Below are 24,645 nucleotides of genomic sequence, written 5' to 3' on the forward strand. Positions count from 1 at the left end.
AGAGTAGAGGAATGAAGGTCAGCAAGACTAAGACAGAATATATGTGTGTGAATGAGAGGGAGGATAGAGCAATGGTGAGGATGCAAGGAGTAGAGGTGGCGAAGAGTTTAAATGCTTGGGATCAATAGTTCAGAGTAATGGTGAATGTGGACAAGAGGTGAAGAAGAGAGTACAGACAGGATGGAGTGGGTGGAGAAGAGTGTCAGGAGTGATTTGTGACAGACTAGTACCAGTAAGAGTGAAAGGGAAGGTCTACAAGAGGGTAGTGAGACCAGCTGTGTTATATGGGTTGGAGACAGTGGCATTGACAAAAAGGCAGGAGTTAGAGCTGAATGTGGCAGAGTTAAAGATGTTAAGATTTGCACTGGGTGTGTCAAGGGTGGACAGGGTTAGGAATAAGTATATTAGAGGGTCAGCCCAGTTTGGAAGGTTTGGAGACAAAGCCAGAGAGGCAAGGTTACGTTGGTTTGGACATGTGCTAAGGAGGGATGCTGAGTATATTGGGAAAAAGATGCTAAGGATGAAGCTACCAGCTAACAGGAAAAGAGGAAGGCCTAAGATAAGGTTTATGGATGTGGAGAGAGAGGACATGCAGGTGGTTGGTGTGACAGAGCAAGATGCAGAGGACAGGAAGAAATGGAAACAGATGATCTGCTGTGGCATTCCCTAATGGGAACAGCCGAAAGAAGGTGATGATGACTAAAACCAACGTAGGTTGGGGGCTATGCTTCTCCACCCCCCCCCCCAACTATATATTCTAACTCCAGGATCCCACTACAGTGGGGAAAAGGACAATAACCTTTTACTTGACTTTTTCTAATTGTCAAGCAAATGAACTGTCAGGCAACTGGGCTGCCTGAAATATCTGTCAGGCAAATGAACTGTCAGGCAATTGAAGGTGACCTATATATATATATATATATATATATATATATATATATATATGTGTGTGTGTGTGTGTGTGTATATATATATATATATATATATATATATATATATATATGTGTGTGTGTGTGTGTGTGTGTATATATATATATATATATATATATATATATATATATATATATATATATATATATATATATATATATATATATACACACACACATATATTTTTGCAGGGAATTGGTGTATATAATTTAGGTAGGGTAAGGGGAGGAAGAAGGCCCTGTAAAAAATATATTGTGCTGTTTCTTAATGCTTTTCAGTGTTTTCAGAACTGATCATTCAGAAAGTGATACATTGAAATCTGGTTATTTCACAGAACTTAGATAAACCAATAAAATACACTAACGTATGTTAACTCCATTAAGTATTAACAGATATGAAAGCTGATCAAACAGCATTCTAATATAAATAGGAAACAGCTAATACAATAAAAAGTAATTGAAATAAAAATGCTTTTCTAAATTCAGTAATTATGTAAATCTTCCTGTTATGGACCACAGACATGCCAGCCATGATTTTGGCATCAGTTATTTATTTGGAACAAACCTTCCTGCAGAATGGCTGAATCATTCCTGCAGGATGGCTAAGTCATTTGGAGATTCAATAACTGCTCCTAGCATGCAGTCATCTGTAAACTTAGTCATTCAGAGCCCTTTGGCATTGGCTTTTACTACAGAAAAATACATGCCAAACAGGATTTTTTTTCTTTAAGAAAATCTATGAATGTCTATGGAAACAATTCTCTTTGTATAGTTGAATTGTAACCCAGTATGTGCGTCCATTCTTCATAAAATTACTTTTATTAAGCAGCAGCCTTTTTTTATTACTCTAAATGTTAATGCTCTTGGTTCCATCTTGTTTTTTGGTATCCTTTCAGGTTTACATTACATTTGTTTGATTAGCAGGAGACAGCAAGTGACTTTCTGTGGTCTGTCCATTAAGTGTAGTCCACTCTTTTCTCCTCGGCCATTTGTCACCTGTCCATTGCCTCTTTGACTAGTTCAGTGGTTTCCTTTTCTATCATCCATTCCATTGAATTGAACATTTCATTTGCTTGTTCTGTAGTCCATAGCCCTTTCCTTTAAGAAATATTTTCACAGATCCAGGGTTACAACAATTTGCTGCCTGTGCTGCTCCTGCCTGCACTTATTTTCATCCTGTTTACAGTGATGTCGTCACATTTTCCTGGTGTGATATTTTTACACATCCATATCATGCCCTCCCTCCCACTGATTCTACCAGTTTCTAGTGGAAAGAGCTTTAGTTTCTTTAGCTTTTTGCCGTATCTTTCTCCTCCATCCTATTCATCCTTTTGGTAGCTGTCTTCCGGATTTCCCCAGCAGTCTGATGTATTTCTGCTTGTATGGAATCCAGAACTGCATGCACTACTCAGAATGTGCTGTTTACCATGGTCCTTTTGGATGGGTGCATTATCACTTTGCTTCTGGAGTCTTTCCCCCTGAGGATACGCCCCTAGAATTCTGCTGGATGTTTTTTCTGCCCACTCATTGTGGTCTAGGTGGAGCAAATAGGACATGATATGATCGATAACCCCACACCCTTTTCCTCCTCCTCTGTCATCAGTTTCACCTTCCTCATCTGACACTTCATACCAAGAGTTTCTGTGACTCGGGTGCAGTACTTAGTATTTATCTGCACTGCAACTCAACTATTACCTTTTAGCCTGGTCACTCAGCCTTTCCATATACTTGATTAGATTCTTCCTCTGACTTATCATTAGCTAAGAGTTTTATCCTATTCTGTATTCGCTTAGATACGTTTGAAGTGAATATAGTGAAGAATACCAAAGATAAGACTAATCCATGCAGTCCCTTCACTTTTTTCTATAGAGATTTCTGATTTCTTGTTACTAGAATGTCTACTTATATAGCAGGAAATAAAAGAGCAGACATAATGGATAAACTGCCATTACCTGTCAACTAAGTCTATATAGTAACATTAAAATACTGCACTACATTTTACTTGAACTTGAGATGCTATGTGGTTATCAAGGATAATAGTTAATACAGACATGGCTATCCACATGGATACTTCTCAGCAGATTTAGTAGTGTGAATGTAAGGCTGTCAGCTTACAGGGCTGCTGTTTTGAAAAATAGTAATCTGTCTTGCTGATTGTCCTGTTTTTGCTTCTAGACTTTGCAGGAGGAAGAAACTTTGAGTACATCACAGCTGAATGAGCTCATGATGGCCTCAAGGACATCCTTGCTATCTAAACTGCCTGCAGAGTTGTCTTCTAAGGAAAATGTTATGAGAGGGACCTTTCTAATTAACCTGGAAGGTAAGTCATGACAGTCACTGTAAATGTAATGATCGTATATTACCTTAAGTCTAATTTAATTTACTTTTTTACCTTAATTGATTCTCCTTATCTGATACTTTCTGGTAGTTATTATTGTAAGCGTATATCAAAAGAAGTGCCTGTAGAAGCAGTAGTTTAAAGTAAATTAAAGTTAATTTTAGTTTTCAGATTTATTGACTTTACTTTAGACTGACTTAGATGTGCCTTCACAAAGAGCACTTTGAAAGCAGCACAGGTCAGCTTACTTCAACATAGGAATTATGGATGAAAGTTGTAATTTGCACAGTAGGAGAAATAAATGTAAACTAAACTATTTTTCAGCCAGGTGTGGCAGGAAAGTGGCCTTTAATCAACCATTCTGCTTTTTATGTTGGCAACCAGTTGCACCAGTTTTAGTTGTCATTGAGAATATTGCATAACAGGAAGTGGCCGATGATGTTCATAGTTGTATAGGTTTATTGATTAGTACTAGGATAACTGCCCTTGTGGGCCATTTTAAGCCTAGCCAATTACCCCATGTGAGAATCAAACCATGCACTTTGTGTCTGTAAGGTAAATACATTAACCATTATGCTAACCTCCCAGGATTACATTTATATGCTGCTGAGGTGATAGTTACAGTACATGCTCAATTACTGTCTTAGTGACACATAATCATTAGCTGGCCTGTGAGAGCACTATTGTCTACCAATTCACACGTTGTTTTTAAAGTAATTTTGTAACCACTTGCTAATATCACTTTCCCCCTTAGGAGCAGTTTTTTGAGACGGTCTGCATAGGGCATCTGTTTGAGGCCGGTAATCCTCTTTCAGAGGTATTTCTGCGGCCTTTCCAGTTGTTGTTGATATCTTGTGAGGTACATACCAAAAGGGGCATTGTACTCTATAATGGGTCTAATGAGTGACGAGTAGAGGGGAACAATGACCTCTTTTTTCCTGGATGAGAAACCTTTTGTTTTGAGGTGTGCCACGTAGAAGGATTTCCTGACTACTGTGGCGATGTGATTATCATAGGAGAGACTACTGTCTACCTGTGTCCCAAGGTCTCTTATCACACTTTCGGTGTTAAGTAGAACTACCGCCTATGTGGTAGTTCATGGGTACATTGTTTTTACCAGAAGGTATGACAGTGCACCTTTTGGCATTGAGCTTGAGGCCATGGCTTTGACACCAGGCATCTGTCTCAGCGAGGCCCTTTTGTAGGATGTCCACATCTTTTGGAGTTTTGATTATGGCTCCTAGTTTGCAGTCATCTGCGAACTTCGTTAGCCAAAGATCGTCTGTGTTAGCATGTAGTTCAGAGAAGTAGATACCAAACAGGAGAGGACCTAGGACTGAACCTTGTGGTGCTCCACTTGTCACTGGTCTGAAGTTGGATTTGGAGTCTGCTACTTTCACAGTGTGGGTTCTGTCAGTGAGCTATTGAAGCTCCACTTAGCAATATGTAGTTCTCTGATTACTGTAGCAGTCTAGTATGTTTGCTGCTTTATGAGATTTTTGATGACTTTCGTTTAAGTCATTGTTCTATTATTTTAATGTAGGAACTCGTTTGATTTATGCAGCAGTTAAATATGTATATGCTTTTATTAAATGATTCAAATGTTTTATATATATATATATATATATATATATATATATATATATATATATATATATATATATACATACTTTTATGGCGACTGTTTCTGCTTGAACGGTAGCTATCTGTGTTGTATATCCAGACGTTGATTCGTTTTGGTAGGATCTGAAAGTCTTTTTATTTTTATTTTGTTTTTACAAATAGTATGTATGTTTCTGTCCATTTATATAAATGTACAACTTGATATGAGTCAATAGGAATATACATGCTATAAATTTGGGCTAATATGTTTTTAAAAGTAGCGGGGACGTGTGGTGATGTCATTCGTGTTACATAAGGATGTATAGCAAAATGGGGAGTCACTAATTAGAGTTTTGAAATGTAGGAGAGTTAAATGTGAGTATATTAAGTTGTTATAACTTTTTTGCAATGTATGTATGGTCTGATGAAGCCGCACAACATGGTGAAAGTGCTTACCAGTGAATAAAGCAGTTTGTTTTTAATATATGTTGTTTGGAGCCATACTTTGTGCTATCGCTGTTATTTTACTTGCTTTTGCTGTGATCTAGTTATGGTACTAGTGGTACTTGCTCTGTGAGTGTCAGAACGATAAAATAATGTTGTCATACCATAAAGTACTTTGTTGTAAATATGGAATATATTGTAAATAATGTGTTGTAAACTATGTTGTACATACAGTGTTGTAGAAATGGTTTTGTTAGAAAGATTACCAAAGAGAATTCTGTTAAAAAGCAATAATCTTATTATATGATGTATTAAAAGGAGGGCTGTGGCCCTGGTAATGAGGGATGTTGGCTTCTTGATGCAGGGAGATTAATTAGTAGCTGGAACAGAGGTTCTGGTAAGTGTGATGTAACAAAGGGAGAAGCTAGAAGAACCTGAAGTGGCTTGGAAGTTTTCTACTAGAATTCAGACAGGAAGAAGTTGTGTGAAATCTACTTGCAACTGTAGCAGAAGTAACTGAGGGACTGTACACGTTTTATTATCATATCTGTGATAACAAAGTGTGTATGCAATATTCATTCTTGTTTAATAAAAATCACATTATGGAATTGCCTCTGCTGTTTTGTTTAATACCATGGATATATGAAAGCACCATGGCTGGGCAATTTATCATTTAAAAAAAAAATACTTCTTGTTGATGCTTGTTTCTGTCTCAGTTTGTACTACAGTCAATACAAGTTCAGTCAAATGTAGCATGTAATTTTGTGTATATTTTAGTTTGGACACTGTTGGAGTCTGTATATTCCACAAAAAAAAAAAAAAAAGGATTTTGCAGGAGGGCAAGCCCCTCTACAGCACCCCGTTTAACCTCTGCACCCCTAATATTTACTAACTCTGAGACTCAATAAAAATGGGGAAAAGGAAACACTTCCATAAACACACTGTCTGTAAATCCAATAATAAGATGCTGAACTCAGGTTTCTCACCACCAAATTTGTGCATAAACAAGCACAAAATTTTCAAAACCTCTCACAAACACACACAGTAATGTCACCATCATAAACACATACAACTTCCCCTTCCACATATTTAACACTAACACACATACATACACTTTTGAACAACATCTCCATCTATAATGCACAACTTATAAAGTAAGGGATTTAGTCCAGATCTAGGGATGTAATTTACCCCCATTACTCACCCCTTTTTGGGCCAGTCATTGCATATAATGGCCTGTTAGGCATGTATCTGTTCAAACACATGTAACTATTGTAATGCCTACAGAGATAACTTACTGAAGGATTCATGGCCTAAACAGCCTGCCTGACATGGACCAACTGAAGGCCCTTGTCACTATGCTAGGTTTCCCACAGGCTGCTAAGAAGTGACCTGTGTCTGACAGACAAGGCATTCTCCAACCCATTACTGATGGATTTAATGCACAGCAGTAAATCAAATTACATCAGAAATACTTAGTCTAAAGATCTAAATCACTTCTGCAACATCAGTAGAATGGTTTGGAGGGACAGGTATATTTTTGCAGAGGATACTGCTGCTATGGAACAGACTCCCCAGCCACATAAAACAAAGTCCATCCCTGTCCATTTTCAAATGTAAATTAGATGTATGGATGGGAAACAGAACATTTACCCCGGGACTGCCCCCTGTACTACTGATGGACAGATGCAGTTTCTAAATTATTTATCCTATTCATAGGTCCCCTCAAAATATCTATAGTATGATCCCAGTTATTCTCATTAAGGGTAATATATACTTATAGACCATGGGATGAGTAAGGCCAATCTGTAACCAAATGTGATGTGTTATTTTGATCACAAAAAAAGGGAATTGTCTGGACTTAAAATGACCTGCAAGGGCAGCTAATGTAGTACTTACCTATGAACCTGCATATACAAAATGCACAAAAAACATCACCAAAAACTAGGAATGCTTTACAGATCCAAAAAACGTTCTCAGCATCACAACTAAAACTACACTTGCAACTACTTATCTCAGCATTTCTATTCTTACTAACCTCCAGGCATCACAAAAATCAAAATTTTAGCAATACTGTAATAAAGTGGCCAAATATGCAGCAAATACCCCTTTCAGAGCCCACAGCAATATAACAATAAAAGCCTAAATTGGTTAGAACTACCCCATCAACTAACATATACACTGCTCCTTTCCACCTATAAAATTATCCAGTATACATCTGCTTGTCTGGCACTAAATACCATTCTGCACACCTATGTTTGGATGCAGTCATTATGATCCACTGAAAAAAATGTTCTCTCTGCCCACAAACCTATCAAATCTGTTGTACCATGTTGCAAAGGCCTAGAACTCCTTATCTGTATCCATCACATCAGTGTCCTCCCTTCTGTCTTTTAAAACCATTCTGAAATAGTTCTTAGCCAAAATATGTCTCTGTTTTTGTTCTTGCTGAACCCCAGGATAAACGATATTCTTAATTATGAACAAGTTCCTATTCATATCTTATACCTCCTTACTTCCCCTTTTCACTCACTTCCTAACTTTATCTAGATATGTGATATTCTTTTTTTTTCCTCACTTCATATTGCAATTCCTGTATGTATTATATTCACAGGATCATAGGAGGTTACTAGGCTAAGGGCCCTGGGGCCCTTCCAAACCTAGCCAAGAGTTTATCCCCAAAAAGAAACCTCAGTCAGCACCTGTTGCCCCTGTCAATAAGGGACACAGGTGCAACCCCTGGGAAAATTTGTAGCTTCCCATCCACTCGTCAAGGTTGCGCTTAAAGAGGGTCAGCGAGATGCTCTGTTTGACATGTATGGGAAGTCTATTCCAGAGACTGGGCAGCATCTGGGCAATAAACCTGTCTCTTCAGCAGGTTTTGTTGATGTCTCATATTAGATTCAGCCCTTTTGAGTGGGTAGTGCGTGAGGAGTTACACTTACAGATGTGGAGCATCTGTAGTAGGGCAGGGTCTGAGATTGCTTTGTAGGCGAGACACAGATCACCCCTGAGCAATCTGTATGATACCCAGTAGAGTTATAGTGATTTGAGCCTGTCTTCACAGGACAGGTGTTGGAGGCCATGGATTCTCTTTGTGAGGTATTTCAGTGTTTGGAGAGGTACATCCCAAACAGGCATTATACTCAGTTATCGGTCTAATGAGGGAGGAGTATACAGAGGTAACAACCTCCTTTTTTATGGATGCAGTCCCTTTACTTATGAGATGAACCAAGTAAAAGGCTTTTCTGACCACTGCCGCTACATGATGGTTAAATGTGAGGTTGTTATCAACCTGAGTGCCCAGGTCTGTCACCACAGGTTGTGTGCTTAGGGGGTTGTCGATGTGGTAATCAGTAGGGGTCGTGTTTTTGCTGAATGCTATGTTGATGCATTTTTTTGCATTTAGCTTGAGGCCATGACTTTGGCACCAGTCATTAGTTGCTGTGAGACCCTCTTGCAGTATGTTAACATAATTTGGGGGAGTCAATGACCGCACCCAACTTACAGTAGTCCACAAACTTGGAGAGCCACAGGTCTTTTGTCTTTGCCTGGACCTCTGAGAAATAGATGCCAAACAGTGGGGGTCCCAGGGCAGATCCCTGGGGAACACCACTAGTGACAGGTCTGCTGTTGGAGGTGGAGTTGCCTATTTTGACTTTGAGGGTCCTGTTGGTGAGCCAGTTGGCCACCCACCTAATGAGATAGGGATTTATGCCAAGTTGTGTTAGCTTTTCAATGATGCCCTAGTGGGGGGATTGTGTTAAAGGCCTTGGCCAAGTCAAGATAAGCTGTATGTACTGACTTTCCCTCATCCAAGGCCTTGGTGACAGTCTCAAAGAAGTCAACCAGGTTCAGCAGGCAAGATCTGCCCTTGACAAATCCAAACTGGGTGGGGTCAAGTGCTTGGAGATTGCCTATGTCCTTGTTTATGAGATTCATAATAATGTGATCCATTGCTTTACCGATCAGACTTGTCAAGCTAATGGGGCAGTAGTTTCCAGGGTCAGTAGTGGCACCACCTTTGTGCAAAAGGATGACAATGACGGTTCTCCACTCTGCTGGAATGAAGCCAGTACTTAGGCAGTGGTTGAACAGGGTGCTCAATGGCAAAGCCAGTTCTTGCCGGAGATGGTGAAGAATATATCCTGGGATACTATCAAGTCCCATGGAAGCTGTGTTCTTTGCCTTGGATAGGGCCTGTAACACTTGATCTATGGAGATGTGAGGTGCGGGACAATTGTTGGAGATGTCGAAAGGGCTTTTGGGGGGACAGGAGGGTGAAGATTTGAAGTAGTTAACTTCATTTTATCTGCAACCTGTGGGTATTCAGATCCGAGCCAGCAACTTTCTTTTTCTCTCTAGCATCTGCTCAAAGCTCCGAGCTCCTCCCCCTACCCATAATGCACTACCATCTCCTATCTTCCCTCAGATCTCATTTGCCGCGCCAGTAGTGTGCATCGTGGTCTCCTTCTCTCTGAGCTCAGGGATAGTAAGTTTTATAAATACTTAGTCTCTTTGTGTGTCTGAGTTGATTATTTCCCTTCCTCTCCTTCAGTATATCGCTTGTTCGTCGGTTAGTCAAAAGAAAAAAAAAAAATTTTTTTGTTAAACTCGGTAGAGTAGTTGTTAGGCCTCCCCTTCCCCTACCTGTGTTTGTATGTGGTGTTTTTTAGTTGATAGTGTTTTTTTTTTTTGGTGCAGGACCATGGCTGATCAGCCAAAATTTGTGTTCAAGAAATGCACTGAGTGTGGCCATTAGCTCTCCCTGGCTGATGGTCACACTCAGTGTGTTATTTGCTTGGGCGTAGCACATTTGTCCACACAATGTGCTATCTGCACCAGGTTCAATCCTAGGGCCCTCAGGGATCGGAAGGCCAAATTAGTAGCTAAAGGCCTTCTCCCCGAATCCATGCTGGAATCTGCCATGGCCTTGGTACCTAGTGCTCAACCTCCCACCTATACAGGGACTCCCTCTTCTTCTGGTGCTGTGTCAAGTAAAGACAAATCTACAGTCAGCATGGCTGACAAGGAAAAGGGCAGAGAAAGGCGCAAAGAGGATAGGGACAAGAGAAAGGACAGACCTCGCAAGAGTTCCCCGGACAGGGAGCTCTTTCTTAGTCCCCCTTCTAAAGCCATGAGGCCAGTTTCTCCACGGCTCCAGTCTCCTTGTTTCTCACTGGAGCCTTTGGAACATTCGGATCCAAGGCCTTCCTCCCCATCATTGCGCAGACCATCCAGATCCGAGTCGGTGGCCTCTTTGCGATCGACTCGGAGCTTATCGGACTTGGACATGGACAGGATGATGCGGAGATTCATTCAGACCCAAATATAGATGGGAGTCTTGCCAGCCCCCTCTCCTTCTGGAGGGGGGACCTCCACACCATTTTTCCACCCTATCTCTCCTTCCCCGATCTGTGCTTCGGCTTCAGGGCTCATGGATCCGAGGATTTTCGGAGCTGGTAGCTCTGCGCCGACGGTTCCTCCAACCAAGACTCCGGCTGTTACCTTGAGTTCCTCAGATCTGACTAGTTTGGATCCGAGTGATTCTCGAAGCCGCAGACAGGGAGTCAGACTGAGGAAATGGATTCTTCGTCTCCGCCCTTTTCGGATCTGACCTGTTTACTCGGATCTCAGGCTACCCTTGCTTTGGCTCTGTTCCCCGCTTCGGATCCAGGGAGGGCGTCTTCCTTGCTGAGTGCCAAGGAGGTCCGCTCTCCTTTGGCCTTCGAAGTGGTAGAGAGGGTTCTCTCCCAGGGATTGAGACCCCAGCCCATCCCCTCGGATTCCACCCAGACACCTCTGGATTTGGCGACAACTCCCTTCATCCTGTCTCAGGGACAGCCCGTGCCAGAGGATCCCCAGGTTATTTTCCCTGAGAAACATCCTGCACCTCATGAATCCTCTTCTGAGAGTTCCACTGAAGAGGGTCACCATAAATACAAGTGCAAAAGGAGGTACTTGACTCTCCCAAGTCCCTCACTACGGACACTGACTTAGATGAAGGAGAAGGTTCCCCCAGGCCACCTCCCGAAGACATCTCCTTCGGAGAAATCATGGAGATCCTCTGCCAGAGGGGAGGTTGGTCAGCCCCAAAACCTTCTGGGGATGAGTCAGTGTTCCTGGAGGCCTTTGGCATGGGCCCATCTACTTCCTGGGTGTCCCCACCAGTGGACCCCTTGGTGGACCTTATCACCATGCGGGCATGGAAGGAACCTGACACCGTAGAGCAAATGCCCTGACAAAATGTTATCTCCCCCTTCTGACAGACAACCTTGGTCAAAAGGAGCCCCAGTTGATGCTATGTTGGTCGCAGCAGCCACCAAGAAGAAACTAGCACAGGAGAGTTCCTCAGTCCACCCTCCAGACATAGGATTTTGCTGAGTCGCCCCCAGAGCCTTTATCGCCACAGGATAAATGGTTGTTCTCTGTGAAAATATCTACTCTGAAGTCAGTCTCAAACACGTCTATGCGGCTCCTTTCCCAAGCCATGGAAGGAGCAGCTAGGGTGGCTGGGACAGGCATAGCCATGAGGCGACATGCTTGGCTCAGGTTGTGTCAGTTTGCGAACCCTTTCAAGGTGTCGTTTATTAACGTTCCCTATGACGGTTCTTCCCTTTTTGGGATGGCAGTACGTGACACACTTGTCCAGAGCGAAAAGGACAGGAAGACTTTGTCTGCCGTAGGGATCCGCTTCTCTAACCCTCAGCGGTCCTTCTCTAGGAATCAAAGAGGGCAGAAGAAGATGTGGTTCCGAAAATCTCAGTTTTCCCGGGATTCTCAGGACAACTATTCCCCCAGAGGCAGAGGGGGACAGGATCGATGCCGACCCAGAGGTAGAGGGCGATCCCAGGAAATTTGGGTCTAGGGAACTTTTTTCTGATACACCCAGTAAGCAGCCCTGAGGAGTTGCCCGGCTGTCCTACTCTGGAGGCAGTCGGGGGAAAGTGTGTCCTTACACCCAGCGGCATAGGAGTCCATTATGACAGATCGCTGGGTGTTACAGATTATATCCAGAGGTTACACTATCCCATTTGTTGCCCCTCCAAATATTCCAAAACACCTCCTGGATGTTCCACCCACTCACAGGGAGTCAGCAGCTCTAGAAGTTTCAAAGCTGCTTCTCAAACAAGCCATCGAACAGGTTCCCCCCGATCAGTCCAGATCAGGCGTCTACTCAAGGTTCTTTTTAGTGCCAAAAATGACGGGGGACCTCAGGCCCATTCTACACCTGTCAACATTGAACCTGTCTGTAGCCAAACAGAAATTCCGGATGGTCACCCTACAGTCCATTCTACCTTATCTCCGAGAGTGCGACTGGATGTGCTTGTTAGACCTCCAGGATGCTTACTACCACATCAAGATCCACAGAAGCTCCAGGAGGTTTCTGCGTTTCCGGCTGGGAGCCAGTCATTTTTAGTTCAGAGCCCTACCCTTCAGCCTCACCACAGCCTCCAGGGTGTTCACCAAGGTAATGGCAGTTGTAGCAGCTCACCTGAGGCTTCAGGGTATTCAGGTGTTTCTTTACCTGGATGACTGGCTCTTCGCTGCGCCCAACAAGCATCACCTTTGTCTGGCCCAAGATTACTTCATTCGGTTGGCAGATCTACTGGGAATTACAGTCAGTGTTCAGAAATCCCAGCTGCAACCAGTACAAGTTCTAGACTTCATTGGGGCACGGCTATAGACTTTGCAGATGAAGGTATTCTTACCTGCAGACAGGATCTTACACCTCAGGTGACACACAGTTCAGATAGCGAACTTCAAGTCTCCAAAGGAGAACGAGGTTCTCCGGGCACTGGGCTCCACGGCTGCCTCCATATAGATTCCTCCATTGTGCGTGCCTTCATATGCGGGTTCTTCAATGAACTCTGGCTGTTCAGTGGTTTTGGCTAGAACTGCCCATGGAATTTCCGATCAGGATCAGTCATGTCTGCAGGACTTCCCTTCTTTGGTGGTTAAATTCACCGGAGATATTAGAAGGACGCCCCTTCGCTTCATCTCCAGTCCAAGCCATAGTGACCACGGACGCCTCCCAACTCGGGTGGGGGGGGGCACTGTTTGGGAAGGACAGTCCAAGGCATGTGGTCCCAGTCAGAGACCAAGTTGCACATAAATGTTCTAGGGATGAGGGCAGTGCTTTTAGCGTTGGAAGCCTTTCACACTGTCCTTCCTCTCGGATTGATTGCAATTCAGTCAGACAGCATGTTGGTTGTCTGGTATATCAACAAGCAGAGGGGAACCAGATCGAGGCGAGGCCATGAGAGTGTGGGAATGGGCGATCTCCACCGGTCGGTTTCCGATAGCAAAGCACATCCCGGGGCACTCCAACATTTTAGCGGACAGATTGAGTCGGGCTATTCTGATGCCGTACGAGTGGTCTCTGAAACAGTCAGTAGCGAAGGAGATCTTCCTTGCATGGAGTCAGCCTTGCTGCAATCTCTTCGCATCTCCTTCCAAGGCGAAGTGCAGCGAGTTCTTTGCTCTGATTCCCTTATCAGGAGAAGTCCCCAGAGATGCTCTAGTCCATGCTTGGCCCCCCGGGCTTCTGTATGCTTATCCACCACTGCCACTCATTCTGAAGTTTCTTCAGAAAGTTTGCCGACTGCGGTAAAGTTATCCTCATTGTCCAATTCTGGCCTCGTCAGGTTTGGTTCCCATTCCTTTGGTCTCAACTCTTAGCTCCTCTGTGGGTTCTGGATCCCTGCCTGGATCTAATCTCCCATCCTTGGGGTGCCTGTCCACCCGACCTGGGCAGCCTCAAGCTGACAGCTTGGTTGCTCCAGTTCCTTTGATTGTCAGGACTTCTGGTCTTTCATCCCCGGTAAAATCCATTCTGGTGGCTTCTCTTAAAGGTTCCACTAGGAAACCTTATCACAGTAAATTGAAGAATTTTTCCATTTGGGCCTCACAGAGAAAACTAGATCCCTTTACAGCCCCTGTTCCAGTGGTGTTGGATTTCTCGTCTGGCATTTTTCAGCAAGGAGCTACCTCTTCCACAGTGAAAGTACAATTGGCAGCCATTTCTAATTTTCATGTTGGTGAAGACAACATTACCTTAGCCTCCTCTAGGCTGTGTAAGGCTTTTCTTAAAGGCACTTTTCTGTTGCGTCCTCCTGTCAAGGATTCAGTGCCTCCTTGGGACCTTACCTTTGTCCTACAGGCATTGGTGGCTCCTCCATTCGAACCTGCAGCTTCAGTGGAGTTGAAATTTTTATCCTGGAAGACAGCTTTCCTAGTCACCGTTACATCTGCTAGGAGGGTTTCTGAGCTTCATGCTCTGTCTGCCGTGCCTCCTTATTTGGTCTTCCATAAGGATAGGGACTCTCTCTGTACTAATCCTTCCTTCTTGCCCAAAGTGGCATCTGAAACAAACATAAACCAGTCCATTAATCTGCCTGTTTTCTTCCCTAACTTCCAAAGTAAAGGTGAATACAAACTTCAGTTGTTAGATGTTCATAGACAACTTTGCTTCTATTTTCATAGAACAAAATCATTCCGCAAGACTGACCAGTTGTTTGTTTCCTTTTCCAAATCTTTTCTGGGAAAAGCTGTTTCTAAAGTTTCTTTGGCCAGATGGATCACTCTTTGCATTTTGCATGCCTACAAAGCAAAAGGTTTATCTCCTCCTGGTATTGTTAAAGCTCACTCTGCCAGGTCCATGGCGACATCTGCTGCTTTTTGGTTTAGGGTTCCTTTTGACGACATTTGTGCAGCAGCAACCTGGGCCAATTCACATACCTTCATTTCCCATTACAAATTAGATTTGATTTCTAGGGGTAGAGCATCCTTTGGCTCTGCGGTGCTCAGGAATATCCTCCCATAAGGACCCCCCAGGATTGGAGTAGCTGGGGACTCTGTCCCACAGGTTGCAGATAAAATGAAGTTAACTACTTCAGATAAAGAAGTTATGTACTCACCATAAAGTTCCATCTGAGTATTTATACTTCATTTTTCTGCAACCTTCCCTCCCTCCGTCCTCCGGACCTTGTCCTGTTTTTACAGGTTTTGGTTCATTGGGCTGAGTTGCTTATGTAATTAGTTACAGCAAACTCGATCCGAGGGAAGGTAGGAGATGGTAGTGCATTATGGGTAGGGGAGGAGCTCGGAGCTTGGAGCAGATACTAGAGGAAAAAAAAAAAGTTGCCGGCTCGGATCCGATACGGATCTGAATACCCACAGGTTGCAGAAAAATGAAGTATAACTACTCGGAATGTTATGGTGAGTACATAACTTCTTTTTTGCGCTGGAACTATCTTCTAGCAGGTTGGCTAAGTCAACAGGATCAGTATAAGTGATACTGGTAAGTACTAATTCAGAACAAACCAGGGCGTTGCAACAGAGATTCCTGACGTAACTGAAGAAGACTTTATGGTTTCCCTTTGTTATGGATGTTAGTTTCAATTCATAATTGGCCTTGGAGGTTTTCCCTAGTGATCTAATTTGCTTGTTGAGGCTAAGGAGGACGTTTATTCAATTTGGAATGTGTTCCCTTTTCCCTTGGATGACAGTTTCATCCTTTTGTTGTAAAGCCTATTGATAGAGAATGTCCACCAAACACGTTTGTGTTTCCTTGAGGAGCAGGTTTTAGTTCTATTGGGTATGGCTAAATCCATGCAGTTGTACAGATGCTTGTATACTGCACTGGCATACTGTTCAGCATAGTTGCCTGCATCCTCTGAGGGTGGTGGTGGTGTGAAGCTATAGATACCCTCCCTTAGGAGGTTGTAGTCAGCTTTTGAGAAGATTTTAGCTTGATTATAGCTGGGGGGGGGGGGGGCGTTGGGTGGGAGAGAAACTTCGAATGAGACAGTCTGATGATCTGATCTCACCAGGGAAGAACATACTGTTGAAGTGGTGCACTGGTCACCCATGTTGGTAAGAATCAAGTCCAGAATGTTGTCTCCCCTTGTGGGGGATGAGATGAGCTGGTCTAGTGATTTAGAATTGATGAAGTCAAGGAATCGCTGAGAGAGTGCATTACTGCAAGAATAGTTCACCCAGTCTATGATGGGGTAGTTGAAGTCACCAAGGGTCAGGGTCTTGGGGGGGTAGCTTGATGGAGTCAAGTAGATCCAGGTAAGAGGAGTGGTTGTCTTTGGTCATGGAGGGGGGTCTATAGCTAGCTATAACTTGGATGGGTGTCTTGCCGACTGTCAGTTGTACCTGGAGTAGTTCCAGTGCATCATGCTGGCAAACCATTCTGGAGGTGTGCCTGTCCTTAATGAAGCTTGAGACCACCCTTGGTCTTCCCGACCTCATTTTAGGGTTGGAATATGTGGAATGAGGTATAGCCTGGTAAGGCAGGGGTGCTTTCCAAAGCCCAGAACCAAGTTTCCATGACCACACAGATATCAGCATCTTCCAGTCCAAGAAGGGCCTCCAGTGACTCCATTTTCAGGTTAAGGTTCCTAGCATTGAGCAGTATGACCTTCAATTTGCTTTTTGACAGATCTTTTAAGTTGGAAGGTTTGTCTTTGGGACATTGCCTAAAAAAGACACAATGAGGGAGGTGAGAGCCTTGGCCAGGATCCGGAAACCCAGTGGTGACAGGTGAAGGGCATCTCTGGCAAAGCATCGAGGCTTCTTGACCCTGTCATCCCAGGCAGACAGATACTGGATCCCCTTAGAATGACACCAGAAACTAAGCCATTTGTTGAAGTCAATCATTTTTTGTTGGTACTGTGCTATCATTCTTGGTGAAGGTAGGATGCTGCTTAGGGCTAGGGTCATACCTTCCAGGAACACATACTCTGAGAGTTCAATTATGTCTTTCTTCATATAGTCCAGGAAGGTACATCTCAAGTCATTCCCACCAATATGTACAATGACAGAGTCATACTTGTACTTGTTGTGCAGAGACTTAAGTGCGTGCTTGATGTGGTGGATTCTGGCACCAGACAGGCAACTGACTGGGACCTTCTTGTTGAGCCTGGTGAGGGGAACATTGGTGTGTCTCACAATTGAGTCACCAATGACTAGTGTGTTTGGTTTATTGTTATGTCTTGTGGGCTGTGATGGTTTATTATTTTGCCTAATGGGCTGTGTTTGTGAGACACTGGTGTGTTGTCTGCTGTGTGTGATGTGTTTGGTGTGTGTGGAATGTTTGTGAATATGTTTTGGAGATCTCTGCTGTTTAGGTAAGTTTTTATTGAGGACCTTTGCATAGGTGTGTGTGTGTGTGTGTGTGTGTGTGTGTGTGTGTGTGTGTGTGTGTGTGTGTGTGTGTGTGTGTGTGTGTGTGTGTGTGTGTGTTATACTTGGCTGTGTGATATGAGTGGTGTGGTGTTAATGCTGGCAATCTCCTCTTTGTTAGGATTACTGATTGTGGCAAGAGAGAGCATTGACTCCATCTTATTGATGGAGATGCATTTCTCGCAGGTGGAAGAATCATGTGCTAGAAGAGGGTTGTCAGTAAACATGAGGCAATTACTACACTGTCTCAGTATGCCCATGTCAACTAGGAGAAAGTGAAGGGAATTGAAACAAACTGCCTCCCTGTCGGGAAGTCTATACTAACAAGGAGTGGCATAATGCTTCTATGGGGGATTAAACCCAGGACCTTCTGCGTGGAAAGCAGATGTGATAACCACTACTCTACAAAACCTGCTTAACTTACCTTTAACTTCTAAAAACTGCCTAAAATTTCTCTAATAATTAAATTATTGTAGTACAAGTTGCTTCTGTTTTTTTTGCTAATGTTATCATATTATGTACCGGATTCATGAATGCCTACACTAAGTGTACACGATCTGTATTTAAGAAAATTTCTATCACATTGTGATTATACTACGTGTACATGTAGTCTGCACTTTCTGGTAACCTTTATAAATCCTCCTCAATATTTAAGACTACAAGAAAAATCAGCAGGAAAACTAAAATTAGGAGGAAAAAGTTGATAGTTATACTTGTGTTGTCTGTTCACTCAGAATGGTGTACATGTAGTGTACGCTTAGTGTAGGCACTCACAAATCCTGCCCTATGTCTAATTTAGTATAATTATTTAACTGTAGATGTTTTGTATTATTTTTAAAGCTTGTAAAATTATTGGTTTCAAAATGCTTTTGTAATACTGTACAGATTTTTCCCCTGGGCCTCTAATGAAAATAGGCACCTACCCAGTTAGACGTTCCTGGCAATCATATGTCAATAAATAAATGTCACACTTGGCCTTATCCATAGAAATGTTGCTTCTGCCTACACCCCACTAATATACAATACTATACTATACTACAATATAATATACCACATATAAAACTTGTGATTGCAACAACTACCCAAAATGAAAACCTATATCAAAGCAAACATGAGAACTAAACCAAAACCTAAATCTGTGTACGAGAGCAAAAAGCATATAAAATTTTTCACTTCGAAAGTGCAAACTTAATAAGGAAATGCAATACAAGATGTTTCATGATATTAGCATGATATGTAACACAAGTCCTCCCTGTGAAAAAAAAAAAACTAGGACAAAGTTACACTCGGAGAAGGAAATCTGTGGAAGTAAATGGACACCCACACAACAAAAATTATCAGACTGAAAAACAATGAAAGCAATATTGTTGGACATTAACTATACTGCTCAACTGTCCCTAATTTTGCCTCATATTATTACCCTTCTCTTTGTAAAATGTTTTTATTTTCTTATAAATTACTGAAGATTACAGTCAGTGATGTCAGACATAACAGTTCCGTACTTCTTAATCTTTAGGAAATCCATGGTGATGGAAATACTGTTATTCTTCTACTAACTTGTAAGTGAATTAGAGATAATATTTAAAAATTATCCCTGATTTTTGACATTTTCCCCCTTCCCATTATTTTGGCTTTGTTCCCATTTCTTGGGCAAAGAATTTGAGAGATATGTTGACCTTAAAGGAAACACTCAATTTGCAGAACTGGTGATAAAAGGCACAAATGTACAGATCAGGGTGACATAGCAAATCTACTGGCTGATAAATTTAGCTGTGACTTCACTACCTACCCCCCGTGAAATTCTTTCTGGCATACCCCAAACTATAAACAGGGAGCAGGTCCTGGTGGCACTTGCTTAAGGCCAGAAACGCTGTTTCAATGGTCCCCGACAGTATCCCATGTTGCCTCCTAACTAACCTAAAACAAGATCTAGCAGGACCACTTGAGTCACTCTTCAACTACATTCAGTAGAGAGTCGATTATCTGAACGCAGCCTTCCAAAGTTTTCTGGTAGGAAAATCATGAAGTCTGAATATGTAAACATTATACATATTTGCTTGTGTGTGCTTTTTCAGCGTGTACCCCGCTTATGTGTAAAAAATATTCTTTACTGTCCACTGGAATCATCGAATGGTTGAAAAGTATATTCTCTGCATGCAGAAAAAAACAAGATTTTAGAAGTTTTTTATCCAGTTCAGTGCATGTTTGATTATCCAAACAGTTTGATTATCTGAACTACCTTAGGTCCCAATTAGTTTGGATAACCGACTCTCTACTGTACTCAAAACAGGTTATGAGCTAGGTGAATAGAAAGGTGTAATGGTCCTTCCTCTTCATATGGGTGGATCATCAACTGAGCTTGGGAACTACTGACCCATCAGTCTGACAAGTCTCATATGCAAAGCCATAAAACAAATTATCATGGAAATGATCAAGGACATTAACCTACAGATACTTGACCCATCCCACTTTTGCTTTAAGGGAAGGTCTTGCCTACTCAACCTGTTAAGACTTTTTTGAGATGGTCAGCCAGGCCATGGATGAGGGAAAAATGGTGCATACTACCTACCCTGACCTGGCCAAGGTGTTCAATACAATTCCCAACTCAGTATTGTTGACAAACTCTCAGAACTAGGTATAAATCCAAACTTAACTCAGTAGCTTTCTGGCTGGCTCACAGATAGGACCCAAGAAGCCAGGATTGGTGAAACCGCCTCCACTAGGAGACCAATCACCAGTGGAGTACCCCAGGGCTCTGTGTTGGGCCAGCTCCTGTTTAGCATCTACTTGTCTGAAGTAAAGGAAAATGTCAGAGGCCTCTGGCTCACCAAATTCCCAGATGACTGTAAATTGGGAGCTATCATAGACTTCTCCCATGACAAAAACATCCTACAAGAGGTTCTGACTGCAAGGTCACTCACCCTTGGGGTGAGAGAATGCTTCCTTATTACTAAGATTCAATAACCTTGATTGCAGTCCTACTGCATTATTTGACATTATTGCACTCAACTGTTTTTCTGCAAAGAAGCAGCTTACAAATACAACAAACTAGCGGCTGCCAGCATTTGTATGATTGTCTTTTCTCAATTTCCTTCCTAATACTAGAAAGTCAGGTCAGATCTGCTTGATGCAGGTTAGCACTTGCTGTATGGATGGTACTTTATTCTGCTGACAGAGAATTGTCTATTCAACATAAATTGTTGACACTTCACTGTGGAATGACCTTTGAGGTGATCAATGTAATGAAACATTACATGAAAGGGAAGCTTTGCATACAGCTGGTGAAAGGGTCATTGCTCCTGATGTCTATTTTTTTTTGCTAATGGTCAGTTCGCTATGTTGAAGAACTTGCAAGACAATGAAAAATAATCAACAAATAGTAACTACAACAGACATTCCAGCTCTCCCTTTAATTTCTTTTGCTTTCTTTCCTCATCTTCTTCCTTACATGCCCTAGCCTATATTAAACTCTCTTTATCCTGATAAATATATTCTAGGGCAGCCACGGTGGTGCAGCGGTTAGCATTGTCGCCTCACAGCAAGAGGTTCCCTGGTTTGATCCTTGGCTGGGGTGCCTTTTGTGTGGAGTCTGCATGTCCTCCCTGTGGTCGCATGGGTTTCCTCCGCGTGCTCCGGTTTCCTCCCCCATCCCAAAGACATGCTGTAGGTGGATTGGACACTCTAAATTGGCCATAGGTGTGAGTGCATATGTGTGTGTGCCTTCTGTGGAAGGTTGGGCCCCAGGCTGGCAACTCAACACCGTAAAACTCCACTGCCAATCAAGAGCGGACAGGTGATCTGCTGTGGTGACCCCTAACCGGGAAAAGCCAAAAGAGAAGATCCTGATAAATATATTCTAAGACAACACTTATTTAGATGGTAGCTTTAATCAGGCTATCAATTCGTATTTTACACACACACACACACACTCACTCATATAAGCACACAGACAAGCAAATTCCATTTTCTGTATGCCTGTATCTTTTCCAACATTTTTTCATCAAACCTAATGGGATTTTGCGTGTCAGTCACAATGATGCAGTAGGCAGTGATGCTCTCTAGATTCTGCCCAAGTCCACTTCAGCCAATCTTTATCTCATATGTGTACCAGTATAAATGACTATTGTTTCTACCCTGGCTTGTTAGCAGCTGACACAAAAATTAAGAAGACAGTGTCCCACTAAACTGGATGTGGTATCCATTTATGTTTGTTGTAAAAATAAACTGTTTACTCGAGTCAGTATTTACAAAGTAATTATTTTGGATTTTATAGTGGAAATAAACCTGGTAACACTCCATGAAAACACCACTAATTCTCTATTCTGTATTAAGTGCTCATCTTATAGTTTCACTGTAATAATCACTGTCTCACATTCTCCAGCTAATCTTTATGCAGAAAAAACAGAGAAATATTACACATCAAACTGTAAAAAATATTTATATTCAACAAGTCTGAACTTAAAAACCTTTAATCAAATCTAGTTGTCCTATCCTGTCGCATCTTACCCATCACCGACAAAATTTCTTAGCTATTTGCTTTTATCCTTTCTGGTATCTCAGGACCACCTGCTCACATAATCCCTATTGCCTTCTTGGAGTCAGTCTTCCCTCTCTGAAGGGTTAAAGATGTAAGGCCCACAAAAGGGCAATGCACCGTACATCTTCCTTCTTAGAAGTGATGTCATACATAAATGCTTTCTTGTTACCAGACAACAGATATAAAAAGTTTCAAATCCCCCTGCTAACACAGCCAACAAATACTCCTATGCAGAGGAGTGCATGAATCCCTTGTATAAACACTTAAATTATATAGATTTGGCTGCAACTGACTGGATCAAAACCAGGCCTCCCCTCCCAAAAAACAAAAAAAAACAAGCCACCCTGGTGGACCTCTGTTATAAGTATGTTATATAACAAAAGGAAAAAAATTGATGTCTAAGAACAAGAGGGAGCTTAGCAGAGGAACAATACATCCCACAGCTTGAATAAGCAAATCAGATATCTTGTAAAGTCCTCTAAAACTAATTATGAAGCTAAATTAGCATCCCTAGCTAAGGACAATCATAATGCATTCTTTAACTATGTCCAGAATATAAAAGGGAATGCTCAGCTATGTGCTGAACTTGTAGTGGACAGTACCACTCATACTGAACCTGAGGAAATTGCCAACCTGCTAGCTGACAGATTTGGTGCAAGCTTCACCCCTTGTCCCCACCAGCTATACCCAAAGCATACATGACACCAGTCCTCTGCCTAGTATCTCTAAAGAGCAGGTCATATCCGTGCTCTCCAAGGCCAAAAACACGGCTTCTATGGGACCAGATAACATCCCGGGCTGTTTACTAAACAATCTAAAACAAGAGCTAGCAGAACCACTTGGCATATGTTTAACCTCAACCTGAGCACTGGCTTTGTTCCAGAATAGTGGAGAACAGCAACAGTAATCCCTTTGCACAAAGTGGGCCCATCAACCAACCCTGGAAACTATAGACTTGAAAGTCTAACCAAGACTTATCTGCAAGGCCATGGAAAGAATCATCATAGATCTTATCAACAAGGACATAGAGGACCTTCAAACTCTTGACCCAACCCGGTTTGACCTTGTTAAGGGTGGATTGTGCTTATTAAATTGGGTGGACTTCAAGAATGTCACCAAAGCCCTGGATTAAGGCAAAACAGTACATACCCAAGTAAATCCAAAACGAAAGGTAACCTGTAAAACAATCAAGACGAACCAGATACACTTGCAGAACACATACCCTGGTATTAATGACTGTGTATCCATAGCCACTGTACTCAAATACAAATCACTACTTATATAGGTTTTAGAGTAATATAGCTTATTATATACATTACTAATTTTTCTATTTTAGGTTTTAAATATTTGTGCCTTGTGTTTTTTATTCTGATCAAATTATTTAATTATTTAATTATTTAATTAACAAAAGTATTATACAAATTATATTAAAAATCAGGTTTGCATTTTTAGCTGTAATCTAGTATTTTTTTAGTATTTGTATTTATCATTAATATATATAAGTATTGACTATATATATTAGGTGTTTCAGCATTAATTAGAAGTGTTTAATTAATTGAATAATTATTTATTGATGCATCTATTTAAATTGAGAATTTTGTGAATGACGTTGTACTCTGATGATGCCCACAGTTTGGGTGAAAGCGCTTAGTACTTGGTCAGTGTATTATCAGACAGACTTCAAGCAATAAACCTGTGTTCTGCAAGTGTATCTGGTTCATCTTGATTGTTTTACAGGTTACCTTTCGTTTTGGATTTACTTGTGTACTGTCCTTGAGGCATTCCACGTCACTAGCAGATTATCGGGTTTTTGCTTATTTTGATACTCTGGTGGATATTCTAGTTCACCATCAAGATCGTGGGTTGTGTACTTTATTGTGAAACTTTTATTTTTATTTATTTTTTACTTTTCTGTGTCTATTGGGTATTGGTACCGTGGAGGAATTGTTAAAACAGCATTTAGATATTTCGCAAAATTGCTACGAGCCTTATATGACAAAGGTAATACCAGCCCTGCTGCTTCTCAGGTTGCAGTTACCGAAACACAGGAAATGCTTTACACGTTACATTCGACACCAGGAAGCAGTCCAGTTAGGCCGTCGGCTAGCAATGGTTCGGTACATGTTACAGGAGGAGGTCTTACAGGAGTAGCTCAACGTGGAGCAACTACTTTCCATCCATTACCGAACACTAGAGACGCGACCAGTAGAGGGGCTGTACAAGGAAATGGATCGATTAAACAACTCAAAGACATTTTGGTAGCACCTTCGTTTAGTTCAGCTTCGAACACTATTAACAATGACTTTGGCAGTTTGAATGCGCAGTTTATGTTGTTTGAGAAGGCACTCAGAAAATTTAAATCCATACAAATGGACAATGTTTTTATGGAAAGGTCTATTGAATTGGGACAAGTTCCAAAAGGTCTTCGGATGTTTAAATTGCCTTTTGGGTTCTCTGAAGGCACAGAACTTTTCACCGAACTTACTCATCTGTTCGATAGAACAGGTATTGAACTTATGCATCTTATTATACGTAATAACAATAATAGATTGTCTGTTTTAAATGACCAATTAACTAAACTTGATATTAGTATTCATAAT

The 24,645-nt window shown here is 41.9% G+C and overlaps 1 protein-coding gene across 1 annotated transcript in view; it reads left to right on the top strand.

The window, feature by feature from the left end:
• The window catches only part of IARS2 (isoleucyl-tRNA synthetase 2, mitochondrial), a 1,410,425-nt gene that overhangs the window by 1,291,666 nt on the left and 94,114 nt on the right, over positions 1–24,645 (top strand). Inside the window, exon 22 of the mRNA XM_044061644.1 lies at positions 3,105–3,249. Coding sequence (XP_043917579.1) covers positions 3,105–3,249 — 145 coding nt within the window. The remainder of the gene's footprint in view (positions 1–3,104; positions 3,250–24,645) is intronic.

The sequence above is a fragment of the Protopterus annectens genome, chromosome 1.part0 (genome assembly GCF_019279795.1).
Source record: "Protopterus annectens isolate FY-2018-M chromosome 1.part0, PAN1.0, whole genome shotgun sequence".
NCBI lineage: Eukaryota > Metazoa > Chordata > Ceratodontiformes > Protopteridae > Protopterus > Protopterus annectens.